The 18,750-nt window shown below is 40.5% G+C and overlaps 1 protein-coding gene across 3 annotated transcripts in view; it reads right to left on the reverse strand.

Annotated features, from left to right (window-relative positions):
* Nucleotides 1-18,750, reverse strand: part of ATP2C1 (ATPase secretory pathway Ca2+ transporting 1) — a 203,403-nt gene that overhangs the window by 45,477 nt on the left and 139,176 nt on the right. For all 3 annotated transcript variants that reach the window (XM_063452172.1, XM_063452173.1, XM_063452174.1), the window contains 5 exons: nt 17,912-18,067; nt 11,860-11,928; nt 11,516-11,591; nt 5,516-5,582; nt 2,967-3,091 (listed from right to left, as the gene is read on the reverse strand). In XM_063452172.1, the coding sequence (XP_063308242.1) occupies nt 2,967-3,091; nt 5,516-5,582; nt 11,516-11,591; nt 11,860-11,928; nt 17,912-18,067 (493 nt within the window). The remainder of the gene's footprint in view (nt 1-2,966; nt 3,092-5,515; nt 5,583-11,515; nt 11,592-11,859; nt 11,929-17,911; nt 18,068-18,750) is intronic.

Below are 18,750 nucleotides of genomic sequence, written 5' to 3' on the forward strand. Positions count from 1 at the left end.
TAGTCTGGGGTTCACCCATTCTTTTTTTTTTGCGTCATAAACACATAAAAAAATACAAAAAACAAATAACTAAAAACTAATGAAAGATAAAAAAAAAATACTGTACTTCCTTCAGTTAGCGCTGCCCAGACAAGACAGCGATCCGAATCAGGATGCTCTGATACTCTCCCACTAGACATTTTTGTATGTGTATCAGAGAGTGTGTGCATTTGTTTAGGTATCTGCCCATCTCTGATCACATGAGAGAGGTGATTTCACTCACATTTTTTCCCACGCCGTACCGGTTTCGCTGCAGCTGGCCTGCCTCCATGGCAGCAATGTAAACACTGTCTTTACTCTGAAAAAGTAGTGTTTACATTGAAAAGGCTACAAGGACAGGCTATAGACACCAGAACAACTACATTAATCTGTAGTGGTTCTGGGGACTATAGTGTCCCTTTAAGAAGTGCATTTTTCTCGTACAAATTCAACTTTGTTAGTTTAAAAAAAAAAAACATTTTTAGTTGGCTCCTAGATTTTTTTTTCAAAAACTATTTTTTTTTTCAAAAACTGCAGCAAATCCCTTACATCTAACACCATAAAATCCATAAAGGTTTTTTTTAGTGCCCCAAGTGTCCCTTTAACCCCTTAAGGACCAAACTTCTGGAATAAAAGGGAATCATGACATGTCACACATGTCATGTGTCCTTAAGGGGTTAATTGATTTTACATGCATTACATATCAATGCCACATTCTGCTGGGCAGTACTTTCAAACCCAAGCTGTCAAAATGTAAAACTCTTAAGTGTCCCAAAATGAACAAAATACAGCAAGTTTAACTGCAAGGTTGCAAGAGCAAAGCACTCCCAACCAGTTTGCGTATTCATCCCTACATTCATATTTTCGTATTCACTGGATTTTTTTGATTTTTTTTTCAACATTAGCACAGATTATGATTTATACATCAAATTGAACACTAATCTAGAGGAAAACTGCAAACCTGCTCAGAAATGAAACGTCCTACTCAACATGATTAAAGGCTCACCATAATAACTTTAAAAAGAAAAAAAAAACTCTGGCCCTTGATCTATAGCTCAAGGGAGAAAATAACAAGAGGTAACCATGCGTTGCTGAACACTCTGGGAAACAGCACAGCACAAGATATTCTGGGCAGCGGCCTGTCATAATTTTATAAGGCTCAGAATGGCAGAATAGTGGTATTAAAATGTTTACTTAAAGACACCGTGTCAGCACATAGTTTGCCATTATTACCACTAATAGTCTTTCGTGGTGTAGAAGGTTTATTAGTTTGCATATCATTATTGTGATATAAAATACAGCATATTGGAGCGCCAGCCTTTTGTATTATTGACTAGTGTTTAGAGCTCTTATTGAATCCAGTCTTCTAAATATTCTGCTTTGGACCAGATTGCTTTTGGTTTAACCCCTTAAGGACCAAACTTCTGGAACAAAAGGGAATCATGACATGTCACACACGTCATGTGTCCTTAAGGGGTTAAAGGACCACTCTAGGCACCCAGACCACTTCAGCTTAATGAAGTGGTCTGGGTGCCAGGTCCAGCTAGGGTTAACCCATTTTTTTATAAACATAGCAGTTTAAGAGAAACTGCTATGTTTATTAATGGGTTAAGCCTTCCCCCAAATCCTCTAGTGGCTGTCTCATTGACAGCCGCTAGAGGCGCTTGCGTGATTCTCACTGTGAAAATCACAGTGAGAGCACACAAGCGTCCATAGGAAAGCATTGTAAATGCTTTCCTATGCGACCGGCTGAATGCGCGTGCAGCTCTTGCCGCGCGTGCACATTCAGCCGACGGGGCGGAGAGGAGGCGGAGAGCTCCCCGCCCAGCGCTGGAAAAAGGTAAGTTTTACCCCTTTTCCCCTTTCCAGAGCCGGGCGGGAGGGGGACCCTGAGGGTGGGGGCACCCTAGTGCCAGGAAAACGAGTATGTTTTCCTGGCACTAGAGTGGTCCTTTAAGGCTTATGTTTATCACTCTTATTGAAGCCAGTCTTATAAATACAATGCTTTGGACTGTATTGCTTTTAGCCTATTTCTTGAAGTCAACCCTCTCTATTAATTTATTTTTTATTGTGATTAGCACTCTAAACATACTGCAATTTTATTGTATTAAGGTTCATTACTCTTTTGAGTATTAGCAATAAAGAAATTAATTAAAATTTGTCCATCTCAAAAAATGGTCAGTTTTGCTATTGTCTGTGCACGTTGGTAAACTGCAGAATTTCAACTGGTGACTTTTCTTTTTTTAATTTGCAGTACCAAATACAGTGACGTCCTGTTTCCTTTAGCTCCTGTACTATGTTTGCTCTAAGTGCTTTCAATAAAGATCTTTTGAAAATCCATTTGTGACAATGGTCTAGTGTAGTGAGATACTTGTGAATATAGCAGTAGGAATGTGCCTCTTGCCAAATAGGGGTTAGACAGCTAAAAACCAATACTTATGGAGCCATATTAGCTTGAATTTGTGGGGACAGCCTGTGTATGTCAAAACTATTTTAATAGCATTAATTTCCTAATTAAAGGGATTTTTTTTACTCTTGTTTGAAAATGGTGAAAGTTTTAGTGACGGAGCGTTCTTTTAACGGTCTCCTCTGCCCTACCATTAATCACTTGAAGACACCTTTAGCTTATTTACGGATTTATTTATACCCCTTGCATACGAAAAGCAGATAGATAAAAAAAAATATGACTGTGTGAGAAGCATTTCTGTCTCTCCAATGTAGTAGTGTATCTAGATTATTCCTAAAAATACCATTGAAACATAAACAAAAGACATTTAGGATGATCTGGTCCTGTAAAATCAGTACAACAACAGCTCGATATTTTGTTCTGTATATGTGAATAATTGAGTGACCAAATACATGATTCTAGCTTGACGCTGGCTTAGTCGCATATTATCAAAAATGTAACCGGAAATGTTTTTCTATAATATGTACTTTGGGCTTCTTACCAAGAGTTTCTACAATGGGTAATTTCTTCACAATAGCTCTTTTCTTCACCATTCTCATCACTCCAAGAGCTAGTGTTACAGTCACCACAATAGGAAGGCCTTCCGGGATAGCTGCCACGGCCAAACTGCAAGGAAAAGATATAAAATCGATGTGGAATAGCAATCACAGTGCTGCACGCAAAGGAGTAATAACAGCAATGAAATAAAACAAGCAGAATTTGAAAGAAAAAACATGAAATCTATGAAATATGTACCAGCAGAAGAAGAGGATTAAAAAAATCGTACAGAAAATACACAAAAAATAATAATATTGCATACACATGTCCCATATCTTGTCCAGTCTTGCATGATCCTGGGTGGTGGACTTAAACACAACATGGTCCTACAGTGCTACTAAATTCCTATATTTTGAATATGAGATTCTTAACATCCAGCCTTGAAAGATTGTTAGTAAAATGCTCGAAAGATGTTCTGTTCATGCAAGGAGCCATATTGGTGTAGTCTACTAAAGGGGGGTATGCGGCCACGGGTGCATGAAAGGCCAATGGAAATTGTCAACCATACTAAAATGGTTTGACAAGTTACACTGGGATGGCGCCAGAGCAATCCTGGAGTGTTCCTTTGCGCTAGCATGCTTACCAACACAAGCATACAACAGCAACCCTATTCACACACTCCACACATGAAAAAAAGGTTACTCCGGCATATGGAAAATTGAACAAATACACTATGGATCCCATGTAAAGTGGGTAGAACAAATACGCTAGAAGGGGACAACCTTGCGATGTATGGCTAATATATGCAATCCTGAATTCTAGTCCCTTTTGGATTTGTTGAAAACACATCTGCAGGTATAGCCTTAAGGGTAAGTATCAACACTGATTATTAACTGAGATTTCGTCTGTTAAGAGCTAGTTTAGAATTAGGGGAGCTTTGAAAATATCCATCTATCAAACTTATCTATCTCTGCAAGTATATAAATTATTTTGGTATGCTGTTTACTTTATCCTCTAAAAACTTTTTCACCAATAGAAACTTCCTTCTAAAGGGTTAAAGGAACACTCCAGGCACCATAACAACTTGATTGTAATGAAGTACTGTCTTATAACTTCTGTGTCATGACTGCAATCATGAACCCTTGGACAGGGCGCCTCTGACAGGCTGAGAGTAATAGCTGATGCTCTCAGCCTATCAGTTTCCTGACTGAAGCCTCAGACATTGAGCAGAAGTTCAAGGGCAGAGTGCTTAGACGCCTGCTTAAAGACTTTGGGCTTAAACCATTTGTTAATGGCTTAACCCCTTAAGGTAAGCCAGCACCAGGACCTCGTGGCACATGACAACTTAATTGCAATGAGTGGTCCTTTAATTGAAACATACATTTAAAACATTCTAGAATATTCCAATTGTTTCCATGGAAACAATACTTTAGAATTTTGCATAATCTGATCAAATCGGTTGAGAGGAAAAACATTAGATGAGCTTTGTAATATATAATATATTTTATTCAGTCGTGTTAAGGGATTCCATATAAGAAAAGAGACAGAAAGACAGTAATCAACGTAGGTATACATCAACAAAGAAACAGACTACAATGATACAAGGTAGGGGCAGCAGTACACCGGGATTCAAAGGAACTGGACCAATGCAAAGAATACCCAAAGGAGTCCACCTCAAATCCACCAGGTTAGCAATCCACCACTTCTCCATTGTACCTACTGGTGCCCCAAAACTTCACAATTTGCTTCAGCAACGTAATCACTAAAAGTGATGCCCAGTCATTCTGGCCACCAATTACCCAGGCTCCCCATTTAGGTGGCTTGACCCTCCTTAGCCCCCTTATAGGAGGGTTAAACATACATTATTTCCAGATCCGCGCGGGTCCGCCGGCGCTGGCCCCGTCCCCGTCCCCGATCCGCCTCCTTGGTGACATCATCAGAATTGCTGATTTTTAGCCAATGTATGGGAAAGCATTGGATTGGCTGAAATCGGCAAAGAGGCGGGCCAAACACCATTTTGGCCAATCAGCGCCTCCTCATAGAGATACATTGCATCAGTGCATCTCTATAAGTAAAATTCAGAGTCTCCATGCAGAGCGTGGAGACGCTGAACGGCAGTGCTGCCTCCTGTGCAGCACTGCCCCCAAGAAGCACCTCCAGTGGCCATCTGAGGAGTGGCCACTTGGCGGTGTCCCTAGGGGGCAATGTAAATGCATGAAATGCCTTAAGGGAATGATTATACTCACCAGAACAACTACATGAATCTGTAGTTGTTCTGGTGACTATAGTGTCCCTTTAAGCTTCAATATCTTTTGAGCTAGAAGTCTCTAATGTTACCCCAAATATTTGTATTTCTTCAATAAACCTGATTCTGTGTACAGTTATTGTTTTCTGTTGTAGCTGCTCATGGTAAAGGCCAGCACATATATCACAACAATTTATGAATTGTATGCCCTTAAAAAAGGTGTCATAATGATACTGGAACAAAGATAGATATTCGTTACAATTGGGAGGGGTGACATAAAAATAATAATCAAAAGAGCTGTTGCTTACCTTACACCTATTGTAAACATATCGAGTATATGCTTTCCTTGCAACCATCCTACAAGCATGATTATACCTGTGACAAATCAAATAATTAATTGAGTACACGCATGAGTTTTATCAGTGACACATACATTAAAGGAAGAGTAAACTATTTTATTAAGGGGGGGACGACACTACATGGTTTGCTTTTCCTTTAATTCAATATTTTCCCATTGTACCGATTATTTCAATGATAAAAGCTTTTCTTGGCCTAGCCTCCTGTACCTCCTGATGTCACAAGTTTGAAACAATGAGAGAAACTATGGAATATGAAATAAAATGTCTGCCCGTTTCATTTTCCCATGAAGGGAAAATAAAAAATATATTTTATTGAACATGTCATGACTGGATCACGTTCAAACAATGCCTATGGCATTGGATACATAGTTTATCATAGAGATAAATTCTATAATTAGCGGCATCATGTTCCACAGGGTTACTGTAATTATTTACGTTTTTTAATTCTATGTTTTTGCAGCTGTGTTATTACAGCACATTGAACATAGACAAAATGTAGTATAGGCATAAGAGAAGAAGTTAACAATATCGTCTAGCATAATCACTCCATTTTTATATTTCAAGAAAAGTTATATGTGGTGTAAGCGTTGAGTATCCTGCATCTAAGATTATATATGTGGTCAATAACATTACATAAACTGTGATGAAGTATGTCCCTGAACCAAGTTGGGGCACTTTATGCTCTGATGCATAGTCACCATGAATGGTGATGGATGTCTGCTTAATAAGGGACAGTGACTTCTCAAATCCCTATTGCAGGAGATCATATTGTGTTAAGGTTACCAGCGAGCATAATTGGGCAGCTAAGCCCACTGGGTGTAGCTAAGCCCAAGAGGAAATTAAGTGTTACTATAATTTAACACCCATCCTCTGCTCCAGACTACATCCTGTCCTGCCATGGAATATTGGCACTGCTGGCAGGGCAATCATCCCCAATGATATTGCCACACTGGCTTCATTGACATCTGTCATTTGTCACTCTGTTACTTTATTCACCCAACGAACACCTATAGGAGGGTTCTCTTTCTCTCACTTATGCACTCCATGCAAATAATCGATTGACTGATTATAGGGACCATAGCTTAGTATAAATTACACAAATTAAAAAAAAAATTTTATTCACTAATAATTTTGCTAGCACAATGTATTACTGAAATTTATTTTGTTTTTTTTGCATGTTAGCTTAGAGTTAGCTTGAGGATAAGGAATGGAATAAAATTTACATTTACACCCAGTAATACAAGATGCTAAGACATAATTTAGACCATAAATATGTCAAGATGGAGCAGAGGAGGGGAACAGACTGCACAATCCTCATACAACATATGTGAAGCAGTTTGAATGCATAATAATGTCTGGATATAAAAACAGTAGCCAAGAGGAAAGAGCCAAAAATACATCCTAACAATAAAAACATCTCTACAGTAATAACAGACCACAACATTCACTATATGGACAGAAGTATTGGGACAACTGACCATTACACCAACAGGGACCTTTATGACATCACATTCTAAATACACAGACATTAATATGTCGTTGGTCCCCCATTTACAGCTATAACCGCTTCCACTCTTCTGGGAAGGCTTTCAAACAAGATGTTGGAGTGTTTCTTTGGGAATTTTTGCCGATTCATCCAGAAGAGCATTTGTGAGGTCAGGCAGTGATGTTGGACGAGAAGGCATTACTTGCAATCTCTGTCCCAGTTCATCCAAAAGGTGTTTCATGGAGTTGAGGTCAGGGCTCTGTGCAGGCCCTCATCAAACTCATCCAACTATGTCTTTATGGACCTTGCTCTGTGCACTGGGGCACAGTCATGCTGGAATGGAAAAGGACCTTCCCCAAACGGTTTCCCCATAAAGCACTGCATTGTCCAAAATGTCTTGGTATGCATCAGGGCCGGACTGGGAGAAAAATTCGGCCCGGGCATTTTTTTATCACGGCGGCCCACTAAGAAGGGGGCGGGGCAGAGAGGGTGTGTTTCGTCATCACCAATGACAAACACGCCCCCTCTCAAAGTTGGTTCAATGCTCTTCCAGGGCAGACCATGCGCAGAGCTCTGCTAAAGCGCTCTAGCATGAGAAAAAAAAGCCCTGTATTTGTTCTGCACAGTGCAAGCAAATTTAATAACATGCTTGTACTGTGTTTCCTTGCAACTTGTCTCTGGTGTCTCTATAAATGGATACCAGGAGACAAAAGGGCCAGGAAAGAGTATTGTGCATGTGTTTGGAGCCTGCTTGTGGTATTGCGTGTGTGTAGAGTGAGCTGATTGTGGTGTGGTATTGTGTAATAAGGTCGGTTTTAGTAGTGTTGTGTTTTTGGTGTAATGTAATGCATATATGGCATGGGGCTGTAGAGAATGTAAGTGTGTGCATACAGGCTATAGTGTGTGTGTGTATATAGGTGATGTAGTGTTTGTAGGGGTTGTAGAGAGTGTGTGTTTTGGGGTGTAGTATGTGTTTGTTTACAATGAAACTAGTGTGTATATAAGGGATCCAGAATGTGTATTTTAGGAATGTAGTATGTGTGTGTGTAGATGGCGCAGTGTTTGTGTATACAGGAGTCTAGTGTGTGTTTGAAGGACCCAGAATGTGTAGGAGATCTAGTGAGTGTGTGTATATAAGGATTCAGAGTGTATAAAGGGATCTAGTGTGCGTATATGATCCAGAGTTGGGTAAGGGATCTAGTGTGTGTCTGGAACGTAATGTGTTTAGGACTGCAGTATGTGTGTGAGGGGTGCTGTAGTGTGTGTGTGTATATATATATATATATATATATATATATATATATATATATATATATATATATATATAATATAAATATGTTCGGAAGTATTGTGTGTGTGTGTTTTGTGCAGTAGGTGTCTGTGAGGGATGTAGTGTGTATGTGAAGGGTGCAGTGTGTGTGCGATGGATGCTGTGTTTGAGGGGTGCCGTGTGTGTGATGTTTGTGGGCTGAGTGTGCGAGTAATGTGTGAGAGTGCTGTGTGTGCTATGTGCGAGAGTGCTGTGTGTGATGGGTGCGAGAGTGCTGTGTGTGATGGGTGCGAGAGTGCTGTGTGTGAGAGTGCTGTGTGTGAGAGTGCTGTGTGTGATGAGTGTGAGAGTGCTGTGTGTGATGGGTATGAGAGTGCTGTGTGTGATGGGTGTGAGAGTGCTGCGTATGAGAGTGCTGTGTGTAATGAGTGTGAAAGTGCTGTGTGTGATGGGTGTGAGAGTGCTGTGTGTTATGGGTGTGAGAGTGATGTGTGTGATGGGTGTGAGAGTTCTGTGTGTGATGGGTGTGAGAGTGCTGAGTGTGAGAGTGCTGAGTGTGAGAGTGCTGAGTGTGATGGGTGTGAGAGTGCTGTGTGTGATGGGTGTGAGAGTGCTGTGTGTGATGGGTGTGAGAGTGCTGTGTGTGATGGGTGTGAGAGTGCTGTGTGTGATGGGTGTGAGAGTGCTGTGTGTGATGGGTGTGAGAGTGCTGTGTGTGATGGGTGTGAGAGTGCTGTGTGTGATGGGGTGAGTGCTGTGTGTGATGGGTGTGAGAGTGTTGTGTGTGATGGGTGTGAGAGTGTTGTGTGTGATGGGTGTGAGAGTGTTGTGTGTGATGGGTGTGAGAGTGCTGTGTGTGATGGGTGTGAGAGTGCTGTGTGTGATGGTGTGAGAGTGCTGTGTGTGATGGGTGTGAGAGTGCTGTGTGTGATGGGTGTGAGAGTGCTGTGTGTGATGGGTGTGAGAGTGCTGTGTGTGATGGGTGTGAGAGTGCTGTGTGTGATGGGGGTGAGAGTGCTGTGTGTGATGGGTGTGAGAGTGCTGTGTGTGATGGGTGTGAGAGTGCTGTGTGTGATGGGTGTGAGAGTGCTGTGTGTGATGGGGTGAGTGCTGTGTGTGATGGGGTGAGTGCTGTGTGTGATGGGTGTGAGAGTGTTGTGTGTGATGGGTGTGAGAGTGCTGTGTGTGATGGTGTGAGAGTGCTGTGTGTGATGGGTGTGAGAGTGCTGTGTGTGATGGGTGTGAGAGTGCTGTGTGTGATGGGGGTGAGAGTGCTGTGTGTGATGGGTGTGAGAGTGCTGTGTGTGATGGGTGTGAGAGTGCTGTGTGTGAGTATTAGAAGGGATTGTCTGTGTGTGTTTTGGGTTGGTAAAAAAATAAAAATAAGTAGGCATTAAATCCCCCCCTCCCTTCTTACCTTTAGCCTGGGAGGGGGGGACCGGCACGGTGGTGAGTGGGAGGGAGGACCGGCATGTTGGTATCTTGGAGGGGGGACCGGCGCTCGCACAGCATCCCTGGTGATCCAGTGGGTGAGTGAACTCTAGCCTGCGAGGCTAGAGTTCACTCTCGCGAGATCCGGTCGTTGCCATGGCGACGCGCCGGATCTCGCGAGAGGAACCCGGCGGAGCTGCAAGATAGAGTTCCGCTGGGTCCTCTCCCTCCCCAGCCGCATGTCTATTTCAGTGGGCCGGTGAGGGAGATCTTTGATCTCCTCACCGGCCCTTCATGGCAAACAGCGGGGCCGGCGCTCGGATAGTGCCGGCCCTGCACAGACCGACAGGGGAGATCCTGGGACCTTCCCCTGCCGGCCTCGGCCCATGGCCACCGCGGCCCACCGGGCATTTGCCCGGTGTGCCCGATGGCCAGTCCGGGCCTGGTATGCATTAAAGGGACACTATAGTCACCAAAACAACTACAGCTTATTGAATTTGTTCTGGTGAGTAGAATCATAACCTTCAGGCTTTTTGCAGTGTTTCCATTACAGCCTAGTGATAACTTCACTGGCCACTCATCAGATGGCTGTTAGAGATCCTTCCTGGGTCATGGCTGCCTAAAATGCACCCAAACATTCAGTATCTCCTCCCTCTGCATGCAGACACTGAACTTTCCTCATAGAGATTAATGTATTCAATTAATCTCTATGAGGAGATGCTTATTGGCTAGGGCTGTGTTTGAATTGTGCTGGCTCTGCCCCTGATCTGCCTCTTTATCGGTCTCAGCCAATCCTATGGGGAAGCATTGTGATAGGATTAGGCTACCACTTCTGCTGATGTCAGCAGGAAGTGGGCAGGTCTAACGGAAACAGGGGCAAACTATGCAACTGCAGGCTTGAATTCAAGTAAGATTTTCTATATTTTAGAGGCATTAGGGGACCAGGGTGGCTAGATGGTGGTTTTAACCCTAAAGGGTCAGGAATACATGTTTGTGTTCTTGACTCTATAGTGCTCCTTTAAGATTTCCCTTCACTGGAAGTAAAAAGCCTAGCCCAACATCTGAAAAACAGCCCATAAAGGATCCTGGTCGGCCATTTTTTTGATTGCGCTTCAGTAACCAGCTGTTCCAAGATATGGGGCGGTATTTGTAGGTGGTGAATACAGGATGTAATCACACCGCTCTCCTTAAAGTCCTCCTGAGGATAAACCGGTCACAATGACACAGGAATTTCTTCTAATTGCCCTATGGATACTTAAAAGATCTCTTTACACTAGCAATATTTCAGAACAAATTAACGGGAGCCAATGAGATCCGGAACTGCTACAGATTTGAATATTGGGACTCCTGCAGAGACTATATCAGAGTGGGTCCACTTGGATATCCATGCGATTATAGTGACAGCACTTTTACAAGTATGTAGCATATATGTGTTATATGAGTTTATTAGTATGTAGCATATACCATACTTACTTTTGTTTGTATGGTTTTACCACTTGTAAGTTTTTCTAAGATTTATTAAAGACTACAGTATATACTCATCAATATTAATCGATTGGGATTTTATGTCATTGGTATGTATTCCTTGCTGTACATGAAACCTAAGATACAAGGTGTAATTTTAAAAACATTTCTCACTATTTTTTATAACCCTTAACACTACTGTTGTTTGATAATTGAGATTTTAAACTTATTTATACACAGAAAAAATAAGTAAACAAATTCACTTTACCAACAAGATATCACGCTAACTTATACTTACCTATTATACCAAATGAATACAAGGACAGCTGCTTTCCAAGAATGTCCATGCTTTTTTGCAATGGCGTTTTTGGTGCCTGAAAGCGAAAATAAACAAACAATATATAGTTAATTGATTTTAAAATCAAAAGACAGAGACAGGAATAGAAAACATGAACCTTTGTGAGCCTTTTGCATTAATTTCTTTAAATTACATCTGTTTTAGGCAGCTAATAAGAGGATTATAATGTGCTGGCTAGTACATCGTTACCAGATACTTACATACACTGAAAGGTACCGGATATAAATAATCACATTAACTACTTGACTTAAGGTACGAGATAATAAACATATTGTTTTACTCACCTCTTCAGCCTGCATCATTTTAAAAACCTCCCCAAATTCAGAATTTTCTCCGGTTCCAATGACTATTCCCTAAAATAAAATGGCATTTATTAAATAGTTATAATACTCAAATTAAACATGTGAGTCCTATTGTGTAGTCTACTGATGGCCAATAATTGCAAGGGGCTACTGGTCATGCGCATTAAACTAGGTTTTCGACAGTCAATTCTATGCATTATTTGCAAATGAAAATTTTTATTAAAAGTAACATATTGCAAATCAGGTGAAATATGAATACAACTGAGTTTGTAATAAATGATTAAATGTACATCATAATATGTATACTCAAAGCATATCCAATTGTACATGTCAAAACAAAAACTTTAAAAAGAATATTCAAAAGGAATACCGTAATAAAAAAATAAAAAAATAGAACAAAACCTAGGAGGTGTCCAATTAATGAATTTTCAAAGTAAAACAAACTCTGAAATGTGATAACTATTCTGAACATCAAAATGTTTGTCCTGTCCCGCTTTTGCCAAGCTCACTCAGTAGACTTACTGAACCAGCAAACACGGGAAAGAAATGCGTGTAGCATTAAAAAGACAATTGTGAGGAAATAAAAAGAAGATAGCCAAAAAAAAATTAAGATGACTTGGAGATATAGCATTACAAGCAGGCTGTTCAGAGAGTATGTCATCTGGAAGGTTTAATTAATAGAGAAGATACTGAGAAGTAAATGTATCTAAAGGACAGATACATTTGCGTGTCATCCGCATAGAAATGATATTGGAAGCCGAAGGAGCTGATGAGTTTACCTAGGGAGGCAGTGTAGATTGAGAACATTAAAAACCAAAGACAGACCCTTGGCAAACATCAAGAGAGGGATTGGGGAGAAGGGGTAGAGCCAGAGAAAGAAACACTGAAAGAAGTATGACGAGCACCAGGAGAGAGCGGTACTTCATAGACCGAGATTACGGAGGATGAGAAGAAGCTGTTGATGATCAACAGTGTCAAAAGCAGCAGAAAGGGCGAGGAGAATTAGGACAGAGTAGTGGCCACAGAATTTTGAAGTGATAAGATCATTGGATACTTTGGTTACAGCTGTTTCAACAGAGTGCCGAGTGCAGAATCCAGATTGAAGCAGGTCAAGCAGAGAAGTCTGTCAATCTCACATACACAACTCTCTCAAAGAACTTGAAGGCAAATGGCAGTAGCGAGATAGGGTGGTAGTTAAGACGGGGAATTAGGGTCAAGGTTGGGCTTTTTCAGACTCAGATAACAGTTTCATGTTTGAAGGGTAGAGGAAATGTTCCAGTGGAGAGGAAGAGATTTAAAATGTTAGTGAGAAGCAGAGCAAGAGAAGGAGAAAAAGTGCAGATGAGATACGAGGGAATAGGATCGAGGGAACAGGTGGTGGGGCGGGAGGAACGGAGCAGAGGAGAAACCTCTCCTGCTCTAGCGGGTGCAAATGAGCATAGGACAGCTGAGGGAGTGTGGTTCAGGAAAAGTTGGTAGGGGGTGAGAGAGATGAGAGATCTCTTCCCTGATTGTAGAAATCTTCTCAGTGAAGAGAGTTGCAAAGTTTGTGGCGGTCAGGAAGGAAGAGAAGCCACAACAGGGCAAAGAAGAGAGTTAAAAGCATGAAATAGTCGTTTGGGCTTGCGGGAGAGTACGGTTATGAGTGTGTTAAAGTAGTTCTCTTTTGAAGAGGAAAGAGCCAGACTGTAGGAGCGCAGCATCAATTTAAAGTGGAGGAAGTTCTGGAACATTTGTGGAGGTATCGGGTCAGCTTGGTGTGCCAGGGTTGTAATTGGGGGCCCTTGCTGCGTTTAAGTGTAGGAGGTTCCATGATGTCTAGTTGAGAGGAGAGAGTGGAGTTGTAGAGGGAGGTTGCAGTGTTAGGGCAGGTGAGGGTTGAAATGGGTGAAAATAAACTTTGGAGGTTGATGGAGAATTGCTGTAGGTCAAGACAATGGAGGTTTCTGCGAGACTGATGTCGTGAGGGTGGTGTCATTTGTGTACGAGGTATGCTAATGTCAATGGACAGCAGATGGTGGTCAGATAGAGGAAATGGAACATTGGAGAGATTAGAGGTGGTACAGAGATTGGTGAAGATGAGGTCAAGAGTTACAAAAAAAAAAAGTTTAAAAAAACCTGTTGTCATGAATGGGTTAGTAGGTTGCCAACATATAAACAGATTACATTAAAGGGTTACTCCAAGCACCATGACCACTTCACTTATTTGCAGTGGTCATGGTCCGTCTGTATGAGCGGAGCTTTGCTATGAAAAGCTGCACATGCTCCACCTCCGGCAAAGTCATTGTGGTGTCGTTAGAAAGTTCGGACCAAAAGTTCCAAACTAGTTAATGTTAGTTCTGTGCATGCTTGGCCTCTGTCATCAGCACTCATAGCACGCTGGTGACAGACAGTTAATGACAGCACTATTCCCACTCTGTGCCACCCATGTGCTTTTATCATCCAGCCCTCCTTGACATCTGTGGAGTCATATCAGCAAAGAAGGATCATACTGGGATAGAACTTGGCCTCAGTGCTGAAAATGAGGTAAGTTTTTGCTATTTTCTTTTCTTTTGGGGGGGGGGGGGGGAGTGGGGTTGTGACTTGTTACTCTGAACAAAAACAGTAATTTCTTTAAAAAATTCAATGTTAATGTTACTAATAATAACAGTCATAAAGGTTTGCTTGGTTTTGTCTAGTTCAGGTAACATTATATATTGTAGTAACTGGCTTTAAGCTTTGTGGCTCTGTTATATTTAGATGCATGTCTGAATATCATGCATTATAAAGTTCACAAAAACAGTGCTGTGAAATGTGCTTGACCCAGGGCTGACGTTTTTTAATGCTGTTCATATGGAATTTAGTAAGATCTTAGTTACCATAATACAGAGAGGGAGTCTGAAAGGCAAAATGGAACATGAATGTTGTTGCTTTGTTTTGTGTGCGCATTATGCATCCCCTGTACTATGAGCACAAACATATAAAGCCTGTTCCCTGCCAGCCTTAGATACAGACTTAAATGACATCACAGCATACACGTACTGACTCTGAGGTGAAGCAATGCTAGTAAAGGTGTGTGAAGGGAGGGATTTTTTTCACAGCAGATTAAGTCAAAATTAAAGAAAGTGAAACATGATTAACAGTTACATTTGTATGGATAGCTTCCTCGCTATATAGCTACACTACATTGTAGTGTTCACGAGGTTTGCAGTGTATGATATTAACGGTTTTCAGGAGAAGGGTTCAGCAAATGTGAAGATAACGAGACATTCCTGGCACATTCTCTGTCATGAATGGACTAGAAACATAGAATGTGACGGCAGATAAGAACCGTTTGGCCCATCTAGTCTGCCCAATTTTGTAAATACTTTCAATAGTTCCTGGCCTTATGCCTATCCCACGCATGCTTAAACTCCCTCACTGTGTTAACCTCTACCACTTCAGCTGGAAGGCTAATCTTTAAATTCTCCACAGGAGTGGTGTGTTACATTTGAGAAAACCTGAAAGCCAATATCCACTTCAAAGACACATGTTTCTTAACATTTATTGAACATCTACTGAAACATTTTTCTACTACTGGGTTCCAAGTAACGACATTGTGTAATAAAAGTAATGGCTTTGTCTAATACAAATAGAAAATGAAGCCTAATTAATTAAAATGAGGCCTTTCCACTTCAATGTTTTACAGCAGCTGCAAGAGGCATTTAATCATCTACTTTTTAATACTCACAATAAATGATCCCACCTTGGACTCCACTGCGAACTATGATCCATCTCATTCAGCTAAATACTGACACATGGATTCTGAATTTCTTAATTTAATTAAATTTTTTTTTTTTAATTCCTCTATAGGAGTGGCAACTCCCTGCTCAATTTGAACATCTATTTTTTTCTCTTTGCTTTCACTCACAACACTCACAACTGTTGCCACAGAATACTATTTTCCAGAAGATATATGGAAACTGCAGTATGTTCCACAGCTTCGATTGCCTGGCCTTATCGCGACCCAATAAATCCAAACTTATTACAAAAATACTGGAAGAAGTAGCAGTGTACGGAAAGCAAAGTGTTTCATTTATTATTAGGCTACATGGTATATGAAAGGAAAAATATTTAAAAGTTTTTTATTACAAATGCATTGCGATGTAACAGAGAAGAACTTCACAATTTATCTCAACATTCCAATAGTAGCAGAATCGGAAATGCTCAAACCTTGGGCAGGTGTTGAGCTTCAAGAACTAAGTTGTATACAGCCAACATAGAGTGCCCAGAAATCTATATTTGCTTGTTATTTGAATGTATTTAATGCACCATGTATCCGTCCAAAACATGTATATTTTTATCTTCATTTTTCCATTTTTGTTTTCAATTCACACTTTGCTGTTTAATGGACACAATCCTTAAATGTCCACGATAACAATCCAATAAATAGGACTTCCAAAGTAAAAAAATAGCAGGCATTTGTGTAGTAGGACAAACAGACTTCACAATGGACTGATTGAGCTATCACTGCATTCTCACAATCAGACAGATTTGATTAGTGTTTGTTCTTCAGCAATATTAACAATGAGGTCAGGCGGCACTGGAATTTACAGCTAAGCCTTCTGTCTCTCTCTCTCTGTGTTTTCTAGCACCTGCAGTTCCACAAAAGAGCTTTAGAGGATTAAACATTAATTTTACAGAATTTCTGACTCCGTCGTGTTTTAATGTCAAGTATTAATCAAATCAAGCGATGCTCCATTTTTAACAAAGCCTCTGGTTTATAATAGCCGTCATATTTAGATGTTAAAATACAAAACAGGAACAGCACACTCCTTTTCATTCGAAGATTCACAATGTGGTGCAACACGAACCAAGGAGACTGCCAATCCCTTCAAATATACCAAATGTAGAGAATAGATATCCGGCCACATAGAATGTCCAAAATGCAGACTTTGGAGTGGTATGGCAACAGTTCGGCTCACACAAGAGGCTTTCTCAAGCCAGGCTCTTGGGTGAGCTGAAATGTTGCCATTCCACTCCAATAAAGTCTGCATTTTGGACCTTCTATGTGTGCCGGGACATCTGTTCTCTACATTTGGTATATTTAGATATTAAGGCAGATTTTCTAGAATCTTGAATACTTCTTGAGTGTCTTCAACTTACACAACACAGATATCTAAAAAAAACACGTACATACCATTTCAATTCCTACAGCAACTGTCTCTTGTCTAGAATGCCAACAAACGTGTGAAAGTAGTGGGGTAGTGATCTCAGCAAATAAGTCCATATCATGTACCCCAGCATTATTAAGCTACACATTTAATATTACCACTCACTCCATTCACATACCCATCACAATCAAGCAAAGAACTGTATATTATAACTCATCCCCATCTACTTACACACTCCAACCAAGTACTCCTGTGTGATCCAGCAGCCCCAGTAAAAATACAGAAACCTCCTTAGTGGCGCTCCAACCCTTTCCTATTGTATGACAGTCTCTACATTAACCCCTTAAGGACCCAACTTCTGGAATAAAAATGAATAATGACATGTCACACATGTCATGTGTCCTTAAGGGGTTAATGTTTTGGGTGGTTCCAACAAAAGCCATACCTTATCCAGCAATACATTAAAAAGAACCTCAAAGATAATTTTACAATGGTAAGTTCATCGGGGAAACAGGGAGGATGAGACTAAACCAAATGTGTTTTGTTTGTGATCACCTAATCAAAGTCTGGCATATACTGATTATTGCAGTGGTTATGGTGAAATGAGTCTTTGAGTGCATTATCTTAGTATCTTGGTATTTTCTTTGCACTGGGTAACACCCACTCGAAACAAAAATTGGTTGACAAAAATTGGTGGGAACAGCATCCAGACTCCTCAAATCACAACCACTACAATAAACTGTAGTGATTATGGGGCTTAAACTGTGCCTTTGAAAACAAAGAGTGCAGAAAAGAAAAAAACCCCTTACCATCCTGGTGTGCACAGAATTTTAGCACAACAGCTTTGTTTCAGACAGTTTTAAATATATCAACACTGAGTAATTTTTACGGTGTAGATATACCTTTGCTTTGCCACATCGAACAAGTGTTCCCATGAATGCAATGTTACTTCTTGATGTTAAGTCTCCATTCGTTGCAGACGGCTGGGGAGCGGTCAATTTGGAGCAAGGAGCAGTCTCTCCTGTCAGACTGGATTCATCAACAGAAAGATCCATTGCCTATTACAAAGAGGTCAGACACATTTACAACCCATAAATATGCACTACTTTTACAAAACAGTGGAATGTAAATATCGAGGGGTTTATTGGACTTTTATGTAACAATCACATTAGCATCATTGATTAAAATGGAAAACATGAGCTCAATCACTCACAATTTATGAAACAATATATATATTCCCTAAAAATAAGTCTGAAAAGACAAAGGAACAGGATAATTGCACAGAGAACAATAATATATTTTAAAGATCCTGTAGCCTCATTTAGGTCTTGTATCAATGCTATATCCTACTGACAATTGCACCAAGATCATTTCAGGAGCGTATTGATCAGCTTTTAAATTATCATCGGGGAGACAGATGCAACAACATTTCAAAATTTTTTAATGATCAATGGATAATTAATTCTGCAGTTATTACAGAATGCAATAACTATGCACCATGGAGCAACAAATTAAGACAGCGAGCTGTGAGATACATGGAAATTAAGGGATGAGACCCATAGAATGATATTTGGGAAATTAATTGAGACTAAAAAGGTATACAGATTATACATGTTAGTGATTACAGGTAAATTATTCAATATTCATTCACAAATATTATGCTCAATAACAGAATACATATGGCCAAGGTGGTTGAGGTGCAGCCCATCGGCAGACAAAGGTTTATCTTATGCTCTTCCAC

This window comes from Pelobates fuscus, chromosome 4 (assembly GCF_036172605.1).
Source record: "Pelobates fuscus isolate aPelFus1 chromosome 4, aPelFus1.pri, whole genome shotgun sequence".
Classification (NCBI taxonomy): Eukaryota; Metazoa; Chordata; class Amphibia; order Anura; family Pelobatidae; genus Pelobates; species Pelobates fuscus.